Source organism: Rhipicephalus microplus, chromosome 4 (assembly GCF_043290135.1).
Source record: "Rhipicephalus microplus isolate Deutch F79 chromosome 4, USDA_Rmic, whole genome shotgun sequence".
NCBI classification, from domain to species: Eukaryota; Metazoa; Arthropoda; class Arachnida; order Ixodida; family Ixodidae; genus Rhipicephalus; species Rhipicephalus microplus.
The window spans coordinates 48,628,538-48,649,697 of NC_134703.1; the positions used below are offsets into that span (position 1 = coordinate 48,628,538).

General features: G+C 45.0%; 1 protein-coding gene across 4 annotated transcripts in view; it reads right to left on the bottom strand.

Moving 5' to 3' along the window:
• Positions 1–21,160, bottom strand: part of Stat92E (Signal transducer and transcription activator Stat92E) — a 146,888-nt gene that overhangs the window by 39,257 nt on the left and 86,471 nt on the right. For all 4 annotated transcript variants that reach the window (XM_075892711.1, XM_075892712.1, XM_075892710.1 and 1 more), the window contains exons 8-12: positions 18,656–18,703; positions 18,168–18,255; positions 17,347–17,388; positions 16,974–17,054; positions 3,841–3,933 (exon numbers count right to left, since the gene is read on the bottom strand). In XM_075892711.1, the coding sequence (XP_075748826.1) occupies positions 3,841–3,933; positions 16,974–17,054; positions 17,347–17,388; positions 18,168–18,255; positions 18,656–18,703 (352 nt within the window). The remainder of the gene's footprint in view (positions 1–3,840; positions 3,934–16,973; positions 17,055–17,346; positions 17,389–18,167; positions 18,256–18,655; positions 18,704–21,160) is intronic.

The following is a 21,160-nucleotide window of genomic DNA, read 5'->3' on the forward strand; positions in this document are numbered from 1 at the left end:
TTGGCATGCTTAATGTTTAACATGTCCTGAATTCAAATAAGCCATTTTCAGAGGTCTCCAAAGCATGATCAGCTAGATATTTTCAAAAGCTTGTTCTTTGAGCATGGTGAAACTGAAACTCGGCATTAGAATTTTTTTCTAGGCCAGAACACATGTTACACAATGTTTCTTTGCTTTATTGAATACCTCAATTCATTAAGAGGAACATTTGCTATTTTTTAGAGCTTTCTTGTGCTTACTATTGTTGCCTAAGCTTGCACAAAAATGCATTGTTTTTACAAATGCATTGTCTACAAAAATTAAATAAATGAGCTATCAAGAAAATGAAAGCATATTTGAACAGAGCAGCTCAAACTCTATAAACAGTGAAAGTTTCATTGAGCTGTCACTAATATTTGAAGAAAAAATTTTTCGAGGAGCATCTCCCCTTAACATATAATTACGCTTTAGTTAGGAGCAGTAGGCGGATGCGCGATCAGGTTACTACGAGCGCGTCGCGTCATCGGAGTCGTCTTTAGCCCTCACTCCACCGACAGCGAGACTGCGGGCAGGAGCGACGCGCTAGCGCACTCGTAGCAACGTGCTTTGTCGCAAGCAACGAACTGTAAGCCACGTGACGATAGTTATAGCGCGAGAACAAAACGGCGACATAGAGACAAGACGGACACGAAAGACACGTGTGTGTCGTCGTTTTGTTCTCGCGCTATAACTATCGTCATGCCATACCAACTAGCCGCACCGAATGGACAATAAGATAACTACAAGCGAGCGCGCGGTCTACGAGTTCAGCGCGTCATCGGAGTTGGCTTTAGCCCTAACTTCGCGGACAGCGAGACTGCGGGCAGGAACGACGCACTAGCACATCCAAAATAACCCGCGGGTTGTCTTGGATGCGCTGGACACCCTTCGCTCCTTCTTTGGCGCACATGACGACGACGTAGCAATGGACCACTTTTTCCCGTGCGAAGGGAGAGCTTTGAAGTTGTTGCATGGCAAGGGTCGGCAAAGTAAGTTGACCAACTTCTGGTAATAAATTTTTATTCTGCTGGCCGTATCACTGCTTTTATGTCTCATACTCGCGGCAACGAAATTCTCACGAAAACGAAATTTTGCGGTTTCCTCGGCGATTTCGTTATTGCAGGTTTCGACTGTAGTAAGAAAGGCAGTATTGGGAGAAACACATTTTGGGCATGTTTGTACTTCAAGGCAGCTGCCCTCGAAATTTCACAGCCAACTACACCCGGTAATTGGGTTAAAGCTCATTGTCTAGATGCTACAGGAGCCGCAAAATGCCTCGCAAGAAGCAAAATTTGTTTGAACTTGCTGCGCGAACCACATGCGTAGCAGGTAGTCGTTCACCACTATCTAGGGCTTGTTTTGAAGCAGTTTTTTTTTGTGTGTATTTGGCGGCGTTTCGAAATGGTGTGGCTTCGACAGAACTCTGACTATCGTCTATTTTTTGAGGGGTAGTTTCCCAATGCTCATTGGCCAGAATGCGTGCGCACCAGACAAGCCCCTTTTCTACAGCCTTTCATTGGCTGGCGCAACCCGAGGCAGCCATTCATTTTGTCTTTTTTTCTTTGTTTTCGCTCGTAGCTGCCGTTTCACCGGTGTCGTGTGCTAGTGGGTTGCTACAAGTGTCATCTTTCTCAGCTTTAGCATGCGTTTTGCCAGCTCGGCCAGTGCACAGTTCTGTGTTGGCATGTACGGCTATTCTGGCGTTAAAACAATGTGTCAAGTGGGAAAAAAAAAAAAACTCGATAGAGCACATGGATGAATGTGGCCGTGGGCACGATGCCAGAACCACCTGTCGTGCGCGGTGCGGTGCATTCTACGCGAACTACCAGATTCCCCTTGGCCAAAGTTCAGCTACCAGATCGTCCGACAGTGCTTCAGTGCCATTTGAAACCACATTGGTGCGGTGGTGCAAGGAGTGCTAGGCATCGCAGTATGCAATGAAGCAGCGGAAGTTCAAGCTGTTGGATATTGGTCAATGGCGGCCACAAAATGGCACAGAACCTATCCTCGTGGATTTAACCGTGATAAACGCGTTCTTTGCGCTTCTGCCTTGTTCCGAGTTCGACTCAAGCTCAAGCGACCCTTCTCAAAGAGGAGGGTATTGGCTACATTCGAAGCCTGTGACTCGCGCGTGACTGCGTGACTCGCGCAAGAAGCGTTTCTCACTGAAGGGAGCTGGTGATAGTGTGCCTAATGATCTGCCCCTCGTCAAATGCATTCAACTAAAGCAACCAATATTGTCGACAAGGGCACAATGGCAGTATTTTCAACCACTGAGACACTTGGTTACTCTTTGGGAAATTGATTTGTGTGCCACAGCCTTCAGAAAGATCAAATCTGACATGAGATGTTGCAAAAGGAGCATGTATACAGTTGTGACACAAAGAACAGACTTTCAAGTTGACATGCATCAGAAGTGGCAAGGAGGAGCAGGTAGAAGGAAAGGCGGGAAAGTCAACCAGTCGAGCGTCCGGTTTGCTATCCAGCAGGCAAGAGTTTGTACAGCCTTTGCCTGCTGGTGAGCCAAGTGTTATTTATTAAGCAAAAGGTTGATTATTGTCTTGTAATAGGCCATTTGCCCACTTAGACATGTACATGATCTATCTTATTCGCCAATAGGAAGGTCACATTTTTAGACAAATTTTGTATTTTATTAGCTTGCAGGGAATTAGTACAGGCCTATGAACTAAAAAAGGCCGTGTTTATAACTCCAGTTCTGGGTGCACTACACGGCTTTATAAGAAGACTTTACCAACAATACTGGCAAGTAGTGCAAGTATTTGGTATGGCTATTCTCATGAAGAACAAGCCTATGCGTAGTGCTGTGGCTGTTATTTCACAGAAGTTACAGCTCCCTGAAACTTCAAATGCATTTTTCTCAATTCGATGTTTCTGCTCAATGCACTCAGCCTTATGAGGGTTTTCCACATGTTGCTGAGTAAAAATGACAAATTTTGTATCATTTCACTCGTGTTGAAACTATCTGGGGGCTGATGCTATTTGTATTACTCTAGCATCATTCTGCAAATTATAACTGAAGATAATGAGTGTGAATAGGAAAAAATCAACAGTGAGCATTCAATCAATTTCTTACCTATGCAATGCTAGCAAATTATTAGGAATAGCATCAGCCCGTACAGCATAGCCTGGGCATTGAGGTCATGCACTTGAATATTAGTTCCAGTATGCAAAAGTTGCTAAAAAGGACTGTAAGGTGCAGGCACTAATTTTTTTAGCTTCAATATTTTAATCAACTGCTGCAGCTATAAAAAAAACTAATTACAGATTTGAAATCAGCATAAAAAGCTGGTCAAGACAGTGCATTTCTATTCATATTGATTCAGAAAAAAAACTCACTTTTTGGCACCCGTGTTCTACCTGAAACGTGACGCTCAACTAAGGAGCCACTCGTACAAGTGGCAAACTAGCCATCTGCTGCTCCAATGATGACTAGTAAAATTTAAGCAACAGTAGACCTAACCAACACTGCTTCATTAGCTGTTATCCACAGAGGTCAAGGTTAGATTAGATCACACAAGATTCGGAAAATCAAAAAAGAAAAGAAGAACCAAAAAAGCTTGCCAATAGAATCAAGGATATTTGTGATTACCTAAATTACAACTAAAGAAAAAAGCATGACAACAGATAATGCCTCAAACTTCATTGTCCATTGTAAATAGTTTTCAAACAGAGTTTGGACACACCACAGGGAAGTTTGTGATAGGGCAAGTCTAAAAAGTTAGTGAGCAACTGTGCACACCATTAGACATGCACGAAGCAGTCTTGCATAAGGTAAAGTTTGGATTGTGCAAGTCCACTCACCGGCTCGGCAAAAGCATTGTCCCAGGTTACTGTGGCCCAGGCATGTGGCTCCTGATTTCCATGCACGATCACCACCACTGGTAGTGACAACGTCTGCAATAGCACACAGGTGTCATCAATAGCTAAACTAATATGCCTAAATATGCATACAAACATGCTCCACAACTGCATTGGAACTGTTGAAAACTCCAAATAATTGAGTAAAAAAATATTTATAAAAAAGGCCGCAAAAGCTTGTCAGCGCTAAGTCGGCCTGCATTTCAGCTAGCGTTCGGCCATCACTGTATGTTGCCAGTAGCGTTGTTACGGCCTGCACTAAATATGCATTTCATAACAGAGGTGTGTGCGGTGCTTCATCGGAGTCACTGTCCACATGCACTGGTTCAAGGATCTGACAGAAGGTCTCATCATCGCCCAACCCCTAACAAGGCGAAAACCTCCATGCCACATCGGATTGAGATCAGCCTTCTGCAACCTGGCGATTCATTGCAGCTTTTTTCGCTATCTTCAGCGTCTTGTAGTGCCACCCGCTTCATCTGCCCCGTCGGTACCGACGGCGCAGATGGAACAGGTGGCATCGAAGCCATTCCAGCAGATCAGGCCTAGCATGTCAGCAACAAACAAGAGAGCGAGATGCAATCAGACTCAGTTACAAAATTAACTGCTCCATAATTCAATAATTGCTCAAGTAACTAATTTGCCAAAAGGGAATTACGTCAGGCTGGCTCATGCCTCACCGCTTGTGGTTTAGTTAGTACTTCTTTGTCAGTTTCATATTCACGGTCATTCTCGTATGCCACATTGAACTGACTTTAAGCATGACTTGGCTTACCTTGCACTTCAACCATGATAGCCATTACGTGTTGATTTGATTGATTGATATGTGGGGTTTAACGTCCCAAAACCACCATACGAGTATGAGAGACGCCGTAGAGGACAACCCCGGAAAGTTTGACCACCTGGCGTTATCTAAAGGGACACTAAAGTCAACAATTTACACCAGAGGGAAAGCTCAATGTATGACAGTTGAAAGGACAATATTATCAACACTAGTGCCTTACTTTTCGAGAAATTAAAGAAAATGCACAAGAACACAAACACCGCAGTATGACATATTCAAAACGATTCCGATGACATCAGACCGACCACCTACAATTATTCACTAGTAATCGATCTAACTGCACTGAAACAAGAACGTTCCGTGCATTAAGAGACGCAATAAAATGCTGCTTGTTCGTTTGTTTAATTCATAGAAAAAAACCGTCGGACGTTACTGTGGGGAATGACGTGAGTGGTACAAAAATTTAATTTTTGCGTGGTTACTCGGGACAGGTGGTGCCATTTAGCGGGGCTAGTTGAAACAAAAGCGTCTGCAATCTCGGAGCCAATGGAGGAAAATTAATCAATGGCCGTTGTGTACAAAGTCTGCTGTGGCTCCCGCTGCTTTCGGCCTGCTGCTACTAGCGCAGTAAAGCCGGGCAACGTTGTGCACGGCAACAGTGACGTTAGACGGTCCGGTGGGTCCGCTTCTTGAGACGGGTAATTTGAAGTGGGCTAACCCGACGCCGAGCACTAAAACGTGATTTGATTTCAAAATAGGCTCTTCCTTGGCACAAAAGTAACACTGCGAGGTTTCTGGACTGCCATTTCAACAATCAACAATGACTTAATAGTAGACTTTAGTGCCCCTTTAATGTGCAGCCAAATGCCATTACGTGTTGCGAAAAACAGCCTTCGAGAACAGAAATTGCTATTTCTGCATTAATTTTTACACCAGAATGGTCGATAGCCATAGCCGATGCAACTGTGAAAACTTTCAGAGCTGGCAATCTAGCAAAAGTATTGTTAACATCGTGTAGACAGCTGGTCACGATGTTTGACAGTGCACTCGATCAGCCAGCCGAAGTATGAAAAAATTAACGGTGCACTGTGGGGTGTCCAAGTTTTCGATCACATATTTAAGGGGGCACACGGGTCTTTGGGGCCGAAAAATTGCCCAAACACGCATTTTTTTTAGATGTGATTTTTGAAATCCACAGGTATTTTTCTATTAGTTTGCTCAGTTTTTCCTCCGAAAAGTTGGTACTTGAACAGTAACAGCTACTTATAAAAGCCGTACGGGCCCGATTTGGCGAGATTCTGACGCCAAAATGGCAATTTTTCAATAATTCCCCGCAGCTGCGCCACGGGCAGTATCGAAGTGATCTAGGTCTCATTTGAAAGCGCGGTCTTCGGTCTTCAATTTCCCGCCACTCTGGCTCCTGTCCGCTCATTGGTAGAGTAGAAAACACGCGCCAAAAAAAGCAAAAGTAGTTCCTATTCGCCGGCGAGCACACGTGACCAAACGACTAAACAGCGCAACGCGATTGGCCGCAAGCGGCGTGTGTCGTCTGCTTCGCGCCGTCGGCGACGCAGTCAGGCGCCATATTGCTCGGACTGAGAATGACGGATTAGCCAAGGATCGCGCGCGATGTGGAAAGCCGGAAGGAAATTCCACACAAGGAATCAGTACGGCAAAAAAAGAAAGAAGTCGCTCCTCGAGAACTTCAAAGGCCGTTCCGCGTTAGCGAGGAGCGCTGAACGAGCAAGCGACCCACCTTCCGTGGCCAGTGGCGAGGCCCCTGATAACATAGGCCGAGCACCACCGCCGCCGCCTGCTCAAGATAACGCATCCGGCAGCGGCTGCGTTCGTTTTGACACAGCCGTGCTGCACCCGTTAGAAGTGGCAGAAATGCGTCGCAACGCCGAAAACGAGCTGCAAGAGCTCGCTTCAACTGGAGCAACACAACGCAAGTGCGGCCTCTTAGCCGATATCAACGATGCCGCAGCCACGCCGCTGGACGAAACACAGTTTTTGATCGTGAGTTTGGACCAGGTGAACGAACTTATGCGTGCAGTGAAGTGCAAATTGTGCTCCGATGATGTAAACATCGGCAAAGAGGACAGGGAGTACGGCCTTGCCGTAAAGCTAGTGCTTACGTGCGCGACCTGCGGCGATGTGTCGGTGGCATGGAGCTCGCCGCGCGTTGACAGCGAGAGCAAGGCAAAGCCGTTTGCCATCAATGTTTTGGGCGCGCGCGCTATGCAGTCTACTGGCAATCAGCAAACGGCATTCAACGACGTTTTTTCATGGATGAACATTTCTTCGCGCGGCCTGCACAACAAAACGTGGAAGAGCTACGTGAAGACGAAACTGACGCCCGCAGCTGTTCGTGCGTCGGAAAAGCTGACCGCGGAGTGCGCGCGATCGGTTCGAGAACTGTACGCGGAACTGGACCTCGGCAACCCGGGCAACATCGCTGTGTCGTACGACGGTTCCTGGAAGACGAGGGGACACTCGTCGCACATCGGAGTCGGCACAGTTATCGAGTTGTTTACGGGGCTTGTGCTCGATTATGTCGTGCTCTGCAATTTTTGTGCCGGCTGCGAGCGGGCGCCTAAAGAAAGTGACCCGTCCTACGGCGAGTGGAAAGCGAACCATCACTGCCAGAAAAACAGCACAAAAAAGCTGGAGAGATGGAAGTGGAAGCTGCCCTCATTCTGTTTCAGAGGTCGTGGGAGCGTCATAAGCTGAGATACACTACAGTTCTTTCTGATGGCGACTGCCGCACCTACCCTGCTTTGAAGGAAGCAGATGTGTATGGTTTTATAAAGGTAACCAAAGAGGAATGTGTGAACCACGTCCAGAAGAGGATGGGCACGCAACTGCGCAATCTCCCCAAGCAGAGGCCAGCTGGCTCTGAGAGCCTCAGTGGTAGGGGGCGGCTGACTGGTGACCTGGTTAACAAATTGACCTCTTACTATGGCTGGGCCATCAAATCTTACAAAGGGGACGTGCCAGCCATGCACAGTGCTGTGATGGCCACATACCACCATGTGAAGTCCAACGATGCCGTGTCCAACCACAGCCTGTGCCCTACAGGTCCTGACTCGTGGTGCCGCCAGAACGCTGCCAAGGCCAGGGGTGAGCCGGCCCCCAAACACCGCTACAACCTGCCGCCGCATGTCTGTGAGGCCTTGCTTCTAGTGTACGAACGCTTGGCGGACAAGAAGCTGCTGGAGCGCTGCCAGCGAGGCAAGACTCAGAACAGTAATGAAAGTCTCCACTCTGTGATTTGGTCGCTCGCCCCGAAGGAGTGCCATGCATCCCTGCACAGTGTAGAAGCTGCGGTCGCCGAGGCAGTGATGAGGTTTAATGCCGGAAGTCAAGTAACATCATCCAAGATCCTCAAAGAGCCGTGCTTAAACCCCGGCCTACTGAGTAGCAAACGCATGGCTGAAAAAGACCGCCGCCGAACCAGGGACTCTACACTCAGGCGTGCGTCTGCAGAAAATGTGCAGCGGACGCTCAAGAAGCGGCACCTGGATGCCAGCAGTCAAGGGGACTATGCTTCTGGGGCCTACTAGTCATTTCGCTCCAAAAATGTACAGAATGTTTTACCGTTTACATTAAACATGGCACCGTTGTGTTTTTTGCCATTTTCTCAAAATGCATATTTTTGACGTTTAGGAAATTCTTGAGAGGTACATCTCGGCATGCGGTGCAGCTAGAAAGATAATTTCTTTTGCATTGTCAAGCTGAATGTTTAAACCTTGAAGTAAGGGAAACAGATTTTGCATTTCACGTTTAAATAATTGTTTAAATAACTGGTTAGCAGGCATATTTTAAACAGAGAAATTAGAATTGATGTAAACTTGCATGTGTGATTGCCAGACAAAAAAACTGCTTCCGTCATTTCATTCTCCACAACTTCTAGTATCTATTCATGCCATGCTGGTAATTTTTTGTTGACTAGTTTTTTTTCTATTGTTCTCAAGAACAATCACGAAATATTTTTAATTATCTCGGGAACTAATTAGCTTACATCAAAACTAATTGGATATTTGAAATCAGCTAAAAAAACTGAACAAGCCCATGGAGTTTCATTAAAATTGGTTGGAAAGCAAAAAAAAGTTTCTAAGACTAGTGTGCCCCCTTAATAGAATGACTGACAGTGCTGTAAAGGTGCCATAATAAATGAGTGCGTCCCACTTTTCAGCGTTCAAATAAACTCACCATCTGTATACCGATGTTTAGTGATAAGTAAATATACCTGCCAACGTTAGAGGACCTGGAAATCTATCAGTTTCATCGAATAGGTTGAAGGAGGGTCTTGATCAAAAAAAAAAAAAAAGTTACAATTTCTTTTTTTCAGGTACAACAGCACTATAAACTGCCATAAATGATTTTAAATAATGTTTTCAGAACGTCAGTAATTGTACTGCCCGTTAAATTGTACAACGCTTGAGTAAGGAACAAAATTGTATACAGTGTCCCACAACGCTGTCTCCTTTGCAGACGTTATGTTTCACCGCATGACACTGCTATATTTTGGCTATCAGAAAACTCAATTACGCAATGCCTATTCGAGAGCATACATGAAAGTTTTTCCTTAAATCTCCCAGCGCTCCTAAATGTATGCATAAATTAAAACCAAAGACCTACCCACAAACAAATGGCTTACATGTGAATCTGTTTTCAGGAGCTACTAGACATATTTTAGTTCTTTTTCCCGATAGTTCTAAAGCAGTTTCTTAGCAGGTCTAGAGCATTGCTCTCAGAATCCCTGTGGCTCAGAATTTTCCAGTGTTCAGAAAAAATTGAGAAGGTTGGCAGGTGCTGTTTTTACATGAATCTACCACACTTTTTTGCCAATAACACGAGCCAAGAACTGTCTACAGGTTGCAATAGAGTATGAAGCCCAAGAATTTGTAGCAGTGGCCACAGCCTTTAATTAGAACAATTAGACAGGTTAGATGCAGCCTCATCTGCATTACAAATAGTGACCGTGAATAATCTCTGGCACGGTATCGCGTGGGTTCATTTTGAGCTCGATTGCAACCTGTGCGTTATCTGTTGACAACCAAGTACACACTAAGGCTACACGGCTAATTTCAAGCTGAAAATGATAGATCATGCACTAAACAATGGCAACAGGGCCGCCAGTAGGCCCTTTGGCGTCTACGAGTTTTGTGTTCGCTACTGGTCACGGCAGCTGAAAGCCACCAAGATGCGTTGGGCCTTCCGTGTGCCTAAAACTGGGATTGATGGTAAACTTTATTTCTTCTGAAACTGCAGACGATTCTGTTAAATAGCCATTAACCCAATACTGACGTCCTGCGCTTATTTTTTTAGGGCTCCTGTTGAACGACACACGCTACCGCAACGCCCACACGCTTTGAGTTGGGTATTCTAATTCTCGACTATTTCGTTGCACTTTTTGTGTCTCAAATAAAACGTGCCTTGTGTTGAACCTGTGCTTTTATTGTTGAGGTAAGTTTTAATTAGTGCTTCTCAAAGCTTGCTGTAAGTTGCTGGTGTGAGAATCCTGATTTGCGGCCACTTCGTTTTTGTTTTTTTTCGCTCTGTACGTTTTCGTGGAAAGTTTTCCCTGCGTAATTCTCGCAGCCCCCAACTTTGCATCGGTTTTCCATCAAAAAAAGTGCGAGAAATATGTGAGTAAATACGGTAAATTTGTTATGCAAGGCAGAGAAAACAAAGCTGCATCTTGGCAGAAGCATTAAAGGCCAACTCCGGCGATTTTTTGTGACCATGTCATGGTAATCGTGCTTTTATGTTACTGAGACACTCTTGTCACGTGCCCGATAGCTGAAATGCTCAACAAATTAGCAAGTAATTTCTAATTAGCAAATATCCGGAATACCGAAACCAAAACCCAATCGAGTACACTGTCTATGTATGACTTAATACATTGCCTAAGCGGAAATCTTGCAAGGCATGCCAGTCCGGCCAGCGCGAAGTACGAAAACCGCAAAGGGCAGACACTCAGCGAACGGTTCACCACAACAGCGCACCATGTCTGTGACTGATTGTGTCTCATTCAAAAGCTCCTCAAAGCTGTCAAACAGAGACAGCTACAATTCAGAAGCATTTGGAGGTCAACAAGCATTGCAGTTCCTCTTCGAGGAAGCAGAACGAACTTTCGTATGTGTTTACCTAGTTGCGTGTAACGCTGCCAGATGGCACTACTTGTCCAGGCCGTCCAAATTCGTGCCTGCGACGATCGGCTAAAATGCTTATGCCGTTATGGTGGTGAATTGTGTGCTGCCCACAATGCAATATTGCTTGCCACCAATCACACGCCCACCCACACGAGAAAAGAAATGGCACGCTCAACGAAGGAAGTGCCAGCCAAACCCATACAATTCATAGCAAACAAGCAGACGCTGCACTGGCGCATCAGCTCTTGTCTCTAGCAAAAATCAACGTCACATGCTCAATGTCGCCATTAATTATGGCAAGTGAGGTGGGCGTTTGGAGGCAAACTATAAAATTGATTAGTAAAGAATCTGCGAAACTCTCAAGCCCGCAATCCGTGTGAATGGCACAATCGTGCAAATGAACGTAGAGAGTAAACTTCATTGAGATCCACCGACCTAGAAAAATCACCGCAGTTGGCATTTAAATTCCTTATCAGACGCAAAAATTGATCAGCACCCCTCAGCGGCAGCATCAAAACGAGTGATGCAAAAAATCGTCGCGTGAAGATGTCACCATATGGCATCATCATGACATCCCAGATAGTAAAAATCTGTGTAATCGTAACATCACGGCTACGTCATCACGCGACATGGTAGCTTGGCAAGAAAACATAAGGGTCACAAAGCTTTCAGGGAGTGGTGGTGCAGGAGCAATACATCGACCGAGAATAAAAAGAAGACCCCTTTCTCCTCCCAGTCGTCTTAGATGAGTGCTCAAAGGCCACTTAAGCTTTTTCTTTTTGCCTGCCAGAGTGTTGTGTACACAATTGGCACAGGCAAAGAGATCCTCACCAGCATGTCGACAAGTGCTGGTTCAGACAGGTGCAAAACAAAAACGACAGAGACTCGAATAAAAGTTTTCACCCCGCCGCGGTGGTCTAATGGCTAAGGTACCGTATTTACTCGATTCTACCGCGCCCTCGATTGTAGCGCGCACCCGATTTCCACGACGAAAAAAACAAAAACAAAGTAAGACATCAATTGTTACGCGCACCAGTTTTTCTCGCTGGCCCGCACGATCACACCACTCGAAAAAACGACTCCTTTCGGGAGCGCCTTCCATTTAAATATGAGGTAAGGGGGAAGCTTGTGCCCTTCTGACGTGTAACAGAGCATTGCCGTCACTGTAGTTTTACCGTGGACCGATGTCAGCACGCGAACTTGCTTCGCCCCCTTCTTCTCGGCGTTTGTGGTGCCAGGCATGTCGAAGTAAAGAGGCGTCTGATAGGCATGCCCTATTTGCCCAAGCAGGTAGCTGTTCTTGTGCCGCAAGTTTAGGACGAACCTCTGAAAACTGTGAAGCTTTTCATCGTACTCCTCCAGAAACTTTTCGCATATGCCCGTTCGCCTTCGGAGGGAAATGCCTTTCCTCTTTATAAAGTTAGTTAGCCAGCACCTGCTCGCTTTGAACTGGCTCCGCATTAGATCTTTTTCTAAGGCTAACTCAGACTTGCCAACCCCACAGTTCTTAAAGTACTACAGGAGATGACAAAAAATACTAAAACCAAGTACAAAAATACTAAAATAGCGCTTTATTTTCTAAGAACTGGCTTAGATGAATGGAATACAAAAGAAACATTTCACAAAAGAGGCACAAAAAGTTCTCAAGTCTCGGAAGGGGAGGGGTGGGCTAGCATAGAGGCCGTGGCAGCCTTGGCCTTCCTCAGAAAGTCCTTGTCAAAGACCTGTTCGTGGCACTTTCCCGAGTGTGACTGGGCACATCTTGCGACAAGCAACTGCTCCACAGTCTTTTTCGACATGGAGGCACGGAACTGGGTGTGCGCCTTTTTCACTTTGCTGAAGACTTTTTCACACTCCGCATTACTATGCGAGAGTGTTAGGACCCCCAACATAAATTTTGAAAGTCTGGCATACTTAAAGCTGCCATCCACTTCTCGTAAACCGGACACCGCCCGCCATTGCTCATCGATCTGCTGCTCCTTAGGTACTTCAGCGGGTAATTCTTCCAACTGAAGACGCGTGAACTCTGCCTGAATGTCGTCCAGAGCAGAATTCACATCTTGCCCCTCTTGAAGTGGTAGCAGCACTGGGAAGCGGTTGATTAAGTACTTGACATCAGAAAACCTGGCGTGTTCAATGGACGCAAGCCTTGCTACTTCTGCACTCTTCAACAGCTCACACTTCAGTGGAAATTTCAGGATCATGTACTCCGTTGCTGCAACGAAGAACCTTCTTATGTGTGTAAAAAACTCTTCCCTTGCTTCTTTTTTTAGGCCTTCCAAGGTCTGTGTGGTCCGACTACCAATTACAATATCTTCATTATCTCTTTGGCTGACGGAAGATTTGTAGTCAACGTCAGCCAACACATCAGCTTTTTTGATCACTGAAGGTTTTACAAAACGCAACATGATCTCTCTTAGCAAGTTACTAAGCACTTCACGCAGCAAGTGCACTTGAGGGGCTCCAGACTGCAGGAACACGTTCACCTTTTCAAACTCTGGGATTACAGACAGCAAGAAGTCACAGTATGCTCCATTTGCATCTGATGAAAGAAACATGAATAGCCTTTCTTCTCTGTTTAAGACCTTTCCTGGACGGTTTTGGGTTCGCTTGGGAGCTGTATCCGACACGGGGACATTTGTGTCCAGTCTTGGTCTTTTGCTCTGATGACTGCTCTCCGCTTCCTTTGCATGCTTCTGAAGGTCAGTGCGAAGGTTACATGGCTTGCTGGGAAACTTGGAAACCTGCCCGGAGGGCCTTACTTCACTATGGAAGAAACTAAGCAGTGGCTGCCACTGGTCCACAAGCCGTTTCAGGCTCCTTCCAAGAGAGAGCCACCTGGTGCTGACATGCTTTAAAATTTTCTTGGCCTCTACATCGTGGAGAGACTGAAAAGCTTTCAGCTTATCCTTCCTTTTTGAGCTTTTCTCGAGGTAGTAGAAAATGTCAACTAGCACCTCATCCACATTCAGTGGAAGGCATGCTGAGCCTTTCTGTGCCGCCAGATTGATCAAATGGCAACAGCAGCCCATGATGGCAATGTTCTCATGGCTTTCTTTCAGCACAGCAGCCACTCCGTTTTTTAATCCAATCATGACTGGCGCGTTATCACACGCCATGACGATGCAGTTCTGGAGCGGTATCTTTTTGCTCGTTAGCGTGTCCACAACAAGCGCACCGATGTTTCGTCCCGTGGAGTTACCTTCGAGGGCAGGCATCGCGAGCAAGGCAGTGCGAACAGTACTATCACAGAACGTCACCACGATTGGATACAGTTTTGCATCGTTGCCGGCGTCATTGCTCCCGTCTGTGGCGACTGAGAACGGAGCGTGCTGCAAGTGACTTATCACTTCGTCGATAGCTTTATTGGCCATTTCCTTCACAATCGCCGTAGTCTTCGTACGGGCGCAGGCGTAGTTCTTAGCTTCCTTCGAGTCCGGAAACATTTTTCGAAAGAGGTCTCCAGCGTGATCAGCAGCCGTGAATGGCACGTTGTGTTCAATCAGGAACGCAGTAAAAAGGCACTCCGCTCGAGTTGTAGTATCGAGATCCGCTTTGCTGAAGTACCCTCCAAGTTTCCCGTTAGAGTCCACAAGTTTCGCCGAGTCTTTGTGTTTCTTCGTATTCACATGTAGCAGAATATCCCGGCGACCAGCGTGCGAAATGTTCACATCACAGCAGCACAAACTACAAAATGCGTACCGCTCACCTTTACACGACCTCTTAATAAATGGAAAGTCAGTCGAATAGCTGGGAATAAAAACTCAGACATCTCGTGAGCTGCTAGGGCTGAACCATACGCTACCGCTCCGCAAAAATATGTGCAAGGCACCTCCCGCAGCGCATGGTAACAAAGAAAGTCGAGCACATTTCCGCTATCCGCGAAGTCAATGCCTTTTGGCTTTGGCTTTGACTCTGGATATAAGCCAATACAGTGTTGCCTGCATAGCCCCGCAAAAAAAAAGGCCAGATTCAGCTGGTGCAGTTGACTGTCTGAAGCAGCGCGTTCAGTTTGCGAACTTTTCGACCCGAAACATGAAAAATCGTAAAAATATAGTTGTCATTACGATACTCGTAAAAATGTGCTGAAAATCGGGCACTTTACGATAAAATCGTAAAACTTGGCAGGTGTGCTAACTGCATAGCCCGCACTTGTAGCAGTTATGTCGTCACGGGCCGCTGTGCCGCTCGCTACTCAAGCACATACTCGCCGAGCAACTCTTCAATTTGCAGAAACCGACTCTGCTGTGGTCCACTCGTTGTATACACTTCAAAAAAGCGCTTTGCGGGCTGTTGCAAATATAGGTTACAGAGAACACACATCCCATTTATTTGTCAAGTTTAAAGTTTTAAAATTTTGTGTGGCATATGAACATAACTTGTTGTTGTCTTTGAGGTCTGAAATTCGAAAGAATTGTGCAAACCTGAGAGGCTTAGCACATTTACCGCCGAAAATTTTGTTGCGTCCGATGCGGAGTTCTGAACACTGGCACATCCCCCGACCGCGAACAAATTACGGACTCCAAATGCTAAAGCACTCTGTTCCCCATATACTAAATAAGTTCAAGCTCACAGAACAGCAATTGCGTCTCCTTTCAAGTAGTGATATATTAAACCTGTTTGTATAAGGAGCTATAAACCCAGAAAAATTACACCCAGTACTTGTAAATGCATGAAATTTTAAGTGTACCCCTTTCTGTTATAGCGTCTTATATTGGTTGCCTTTTTTCCCAAAAATTGTTTGTTTGTAAACACCCAAGTGTGCATCTATTCTGTACTTCATAAACAACCACTAGAATGTTATTTTCTTTTCTTTTTTCTTTCAATCATACGTGAGCACCGTATGGAGCTTGGTGTGCCATTGTTTCTGTTGCCTTGTACAAATGGGAGGTGGGGCTAGTCAAGCTGCTATAGCGCAGCTTTTTTCCTACTTTCCATGCCACAATTGTTTCTTGTTTGTGTAAATCATGGTGTATCGTTGTGGTGAAATAAATTTCAACTTTCAACTTACTTTCAACTGAGGCCTTTGCGGGAATCTTTTCTGGGGACAATTATCTGCTTTTGTTTCCGCCAGTCCCACACGCACGTTTATAGAACTCTGAACGACCGCGATGCGGCCCGATTTTCGTCCATTTCGGCACACGCGATTACTTTTAAAATCGGCATCGTGGTGCACTCGAGTTTTTGGAGTCGGCCCTTCCATGCCGTCGATGCTAATGCACTACAATATGACGAACTCCTCAGCACACGTACGAAGTGCCGCCCATGGGAAACACATAGGCAGAAATGGCCGACGCGCCATGTCGACGCACCTCTTTCCGTGCCGACGCACGTAGGGGGCTGCCATTTTAGAAATGCCGACGGCAATAGAATGACCGTGTCCATTTTTTTTTACTTGATTCTAACGCACATGCGATTTATGAACTCGCTTAACCGGAAAAAAGGTGCGCGTTAGATTCGAGTATTTACGGTACTCGGCTGCTGACCCGCAGGTCGCGGGTTCGAATCCGAGCTGCGGCGGCTGCATTTCCGATGGAGGCGAAAATGTTGTAGGCTGTGTGCTCAGATTTGGGTGCACGTTAAAGAACCCCAGGTGGTCCAAATTTCCGGAGCCTCCACTATGGCGTCTCTCATAATCATATGGTGGTTCTGGGACGTTGAACCCCACATATCAATCAATCAATCGAATAAAAGTTCTTAAAGAGCTCCTCGAAGACTGAACTTACCATCAGAAGAGATTTTACAGCCAGAAATATTAAGCAGTAGCAGAAAAAAAAACTCCTAAAAATTGAATTTCCCAATCTACGAAGACAACTTGAGGCTGTCTATCTCTCCAATCCTTGACACAGGGCAAGTAGTTTTACGTTAAACACCTGCTGATGATGCAATCAAGCGGCCTTTTACTCTCCAATCCTTGACACAGGGCAAGTAGTTTAACGTTAAACACCTGCTGATTATGCAATCAAGCTACCTTTTACTCTCCAATCCTTGATACAGGGCAAGTAGTTTTACGTTAAACACCTGTTGATGATGCAATCAAGCTACTTTTTACTTTTACTTTGATACCGCAAAATCGCGTGCACATCATATACAAAAACGCGCTGGGTTAAAGTTCTTACGGCATGACTTACCCAAACCTGGAACACTAGCTCTCCACCTCCAACCTTGAACTGCGATTGGAACAGCAGTGCGAATTTCTCATCCATGACAGACTGGAAAAGGCAACAAGCGCGAGCAACGTTTAAAAGGCATGCCCAAAAACAACACAATGTGTAGTGCAAACCAATCTAACATTCCTCCTGCAAGTTCAAGTTTGTGTAGTGTGAGCCCAAGTTTAGTTCAAACAAAAAAAAAGAGAAAGGCTTAACACAGAACTGAAACAGTTTTCACTAAATGTGTAAGAATAAATTGACAACTACCACTGGAAAGATTTTTTCTCTAAAACCCCACGAGATAGCCAGAAGGTAATGGAAAACAAAAAATAACTACACGTCAGATGCTCACCTCAGTGCCTTTTTTCTCTGCTCGCTTGATTTTCCGCAATTGCTGAAAAAAGAAATAGAAAGAAACAGAATTCGTGCAGTGAAGAAAAGGCCGCAGGCATTTCTTATAACGAAAGTGTGAAAGACTAAGTGCGAAAGACTAAGGCAGTAAAGGCACACACACAACCACACGTCTTCGATGAGCGGAGATACAGCACTATGTGCGTTTTTATCTGTGCCTTTACTGTCCTGGTCTTTCATGGTGTTTCTTTACGATATGTTCAATCAACTAGCTGATAAATTGACACTTGAACCTTTTATGTCATACATATGAAAATACTGGTGATTCCAAGCTAACTAAAATGCTTGATGATTTAAAATATATTGTAAGCACCATCTTTAACTACTAGCCTTCCACCAATACTACTCCAGGTCCCTTGATTTTCTGGTTAATCAGATCTCGATCAACAGTCCCAGCCAGTTCCCTATAAACGTTTGCGGAACCAAACTTTCGTTGTTTCAATTCAGAAATTTCCCTTTACCGGAACTAGGCTGGTGCTCTCACACAGAGCCTACGCCCAATAATGACCGCACGAATGGTTTGAATAACAGCATTTTATAACTTCAAAGCAGTCGGCGAATAGTGATCACGCAAAAAGCGATTTCAAAAGCTTGAGAGCTGTTACAGCGGCAGAGGGCCAGCTCCTAATGCCTGAGGCTCCTGTAACGCACAGCTGAATCACTACGAGACGAGCGATTCTGGGTCATGCCCTCACCACAACGTTGTGATCAAGGATCCTACCCGTGGCAAACGGAAGGATGCGGAATGCCACGTTCACATACCATGTTCCTAAAGCTGACACTCAGTTGCCTTGTACCCTGGTGGTACTCCATGGTCCCAGTATTATTCAGGATGTCTCCACTTGCCTCTCTGAAAGCACAAGAAAGAAAAAGCATGTAGACGTCCATAATGGTATTTTCCACTTTAGAATGCTTGCTGTTTTTTTAATCTTTATTCTTTTAATCCATGCAATATATGGCGGCAAGGTCGACCTATGTTCCAAGTTTTTACAAGCTTGTAAATACGGCATTATTGAAGGTCCACTGAAGCATAGAAATTATGGCCTATATCTTAAATGAATTAGCGAATTTAATCAGCCAATATGACCCACTGTAAACTTAGCTATATTTGTATTTGTTACGCAAAATGCTTATCTATTTTTACGCCACAGAATCTTCATGGCACTTATTATAAGAGAGTTAGACTGTACAAGAGCCGCAGTACACCCAACAGGCAACATCCGCAGTGTAAATAAGTAGAGCAAGCTTACCCAACACCAACTTTCTCGCTCTTTAGCAGGGCATTTGCCTGGCTTTCACTGCAACGGAGAAAGTCACAATAAGAAATAGCGGCAACGTAAGGACTAAGTACATCCACACAAGCAAGAAATGGTCTTCACTTACACTACACTCAGACTTACAAACAATGTAGATTGCCCCGAAAAGTGGTGGCACGTCCAGGTCGTCACAGTCAAACGGTTCAACTATCTATGCCTGAATGGTATTTTCATAGTGGTGTCACATGGACCGTTTGGATTGCAATCAGACCTGATCCGAATCTAATTTCTTCGTTCAATGAGCTCCTATACACAAGCTGTAGATGGGAGCCAATCACTGGTAAAAATTTTTATCTCAATCAGACTTAGTTGCGATCAGCAGTGCACCGTGTAATGCTGGTATTAATGACATCAAGGAGCTGGGAGTGCTCTCCTGAATTCTATCTAAACTGGATTACGCCCCAAGATTGCCATTCGGAATGACAATGGCGGGAGCACAGCATTCTTGCTGAGCAACCCAAGCAGCTGGGAGAGCGCTTCCAACTGCTCCATCTTTTAAATGCAGTCACTGACTGAGAAAAGTCACGTGGGGTAGCTTTTGCCGCTTACCATGCACAGTCAACCTCAGATTTTTCAGACTTCCTATAGAGTGAGAAATCATCCTCATGAAATCTGATAGCGAGAAAAAAATTTGGTGCCTCTTTATTTCCTATAAAGAGCCAGATTTACACAGTCACATCTGAAATAATCTTAGAGACACTCGACTACAATTACAAAGAGTCTTTGCGCTAGCACAGCGGAACCCAGTCATCTCGTACTTGATGGGACGAAACTACTCACTAACCGCAAGCGGAACCCTGTCATCTCGTACCTGATGGGACGAAACTACTCACTAACCATTAAGTACCAATTCAAGTCTACTAGCAGAAAGAAAGGTGGTGGCAACAGTAAATCACCAGCCGAAAATCTGCTGCGTCCCGTGTCAGCCAAAAGCTTCTTGCCAATGTTAACGCTTTAATACTTAAGTGCAAAGCACCTTAGGGCCTCGGTGTAACGTGGTCACAGTCTTTCATAAAAGCGTCACCAAAATAGGATTATATCCCAATACTCGCCACCGGACCACTAAAAATGAAGAAAGCAACAGTTGGCCCAACAAGTAGCTGACAATGTTAGTGGAACTGAAACACCCTTAAATACATGCTTCACTCCAACCCAATTGCTTTTCCATGCAACACTATTGTACAGCGACGAAAGTAGCATGAACATCCTATTGTACAGACAATTTGGAAATTTTACAACCGATGTTTTTAACTATTATTTTCTGACCAAATAGTTCTAGTGCCATTTCTCAGGAGATTCCTAGCGGCGCCCGTACCATCCAGACAACTGTAAAAAATTTGGGAGCCTCGTGGGCCAATCAGGAGAGTTACTAGTCTGTTACTTTCACAAACTTCTGGTCCCCGTGGAATTCGAATTAAAAATTTTGTAGGCTGTGCAATGAAATATTCCTGATTGTCAGGCATGTCCAAAAAATCTGTCGTTGGCTATAGCTTACCAGGCAGAGATCTACACATGGTTGCAGGAATTTGTCCTGGACCTCAATAGATACATGGAGTAAAATAACATCAATTGTGAAAGGCAATAACAACCATGTGAGGACAAGGTATCGAAACAAACCAGAAAGACTACAAATTTGCAGCAAGGCTGTAACCGCCTTTAATTATAACATATTCGTAGGCAAAGAGTAAAATTCAGGTTTGAAGTTTATAGCGATTTGGTTGAATAATTTCAAGACAATCTCAAATAGTATAAATCACATACTGTAAAAAAAAGAGCCATATTTGTTAGAACCCAAGTAACCTGCACTACATTTCTTGAAAAATTGAAAGAAGACATGTGCAAATGTTATTGTTTTTTATTCATAAGAAGTGGAGGCAACTTGGAATAGCAGCAGGATTTAACTTTCAGTATAAAGAAAGCGATACAGTCGAGCCTGCTTATAACGAACCTGAGCCTGACGCGGAATCCATTCGCTGTACCCCGAAGTACATAGTAAATGAAACACAGCTTTTAAAAAAGTTGCGAGTGAAAACACAAACTTTTTTTGCCCAAAAAGTCCGTGATGCACGTATTTCGAAAAGCAGAAGTGATAAGGGCGGCCTCGAGTTCATTTACAATGGCAGGGTGCTCGTTCGCCGAGGCCCGTGGCATCGGCGAATGAGCACCCTGGTGTCTCAATATATTTGCTAACACACTGGCATGGCTACAAGCTTATCTCTCATGCAGGAAACAATGCACCATCATCGATAGCGCGTCATCGTCACATGTAGACGTCATTTCAGGAGTGCCACAAGGCTCCGTCCTGGGGCCGCTTCTCTTTTCGATTTATATCAATGATCTTGCTGAAAGCGTGGACAGTCAAGTGAGGTTGTACGCAGATGACTGCTGCATATATCGTGAAATTAACTGCACTCAAGATTCCGAACAACTGCAGAGAGA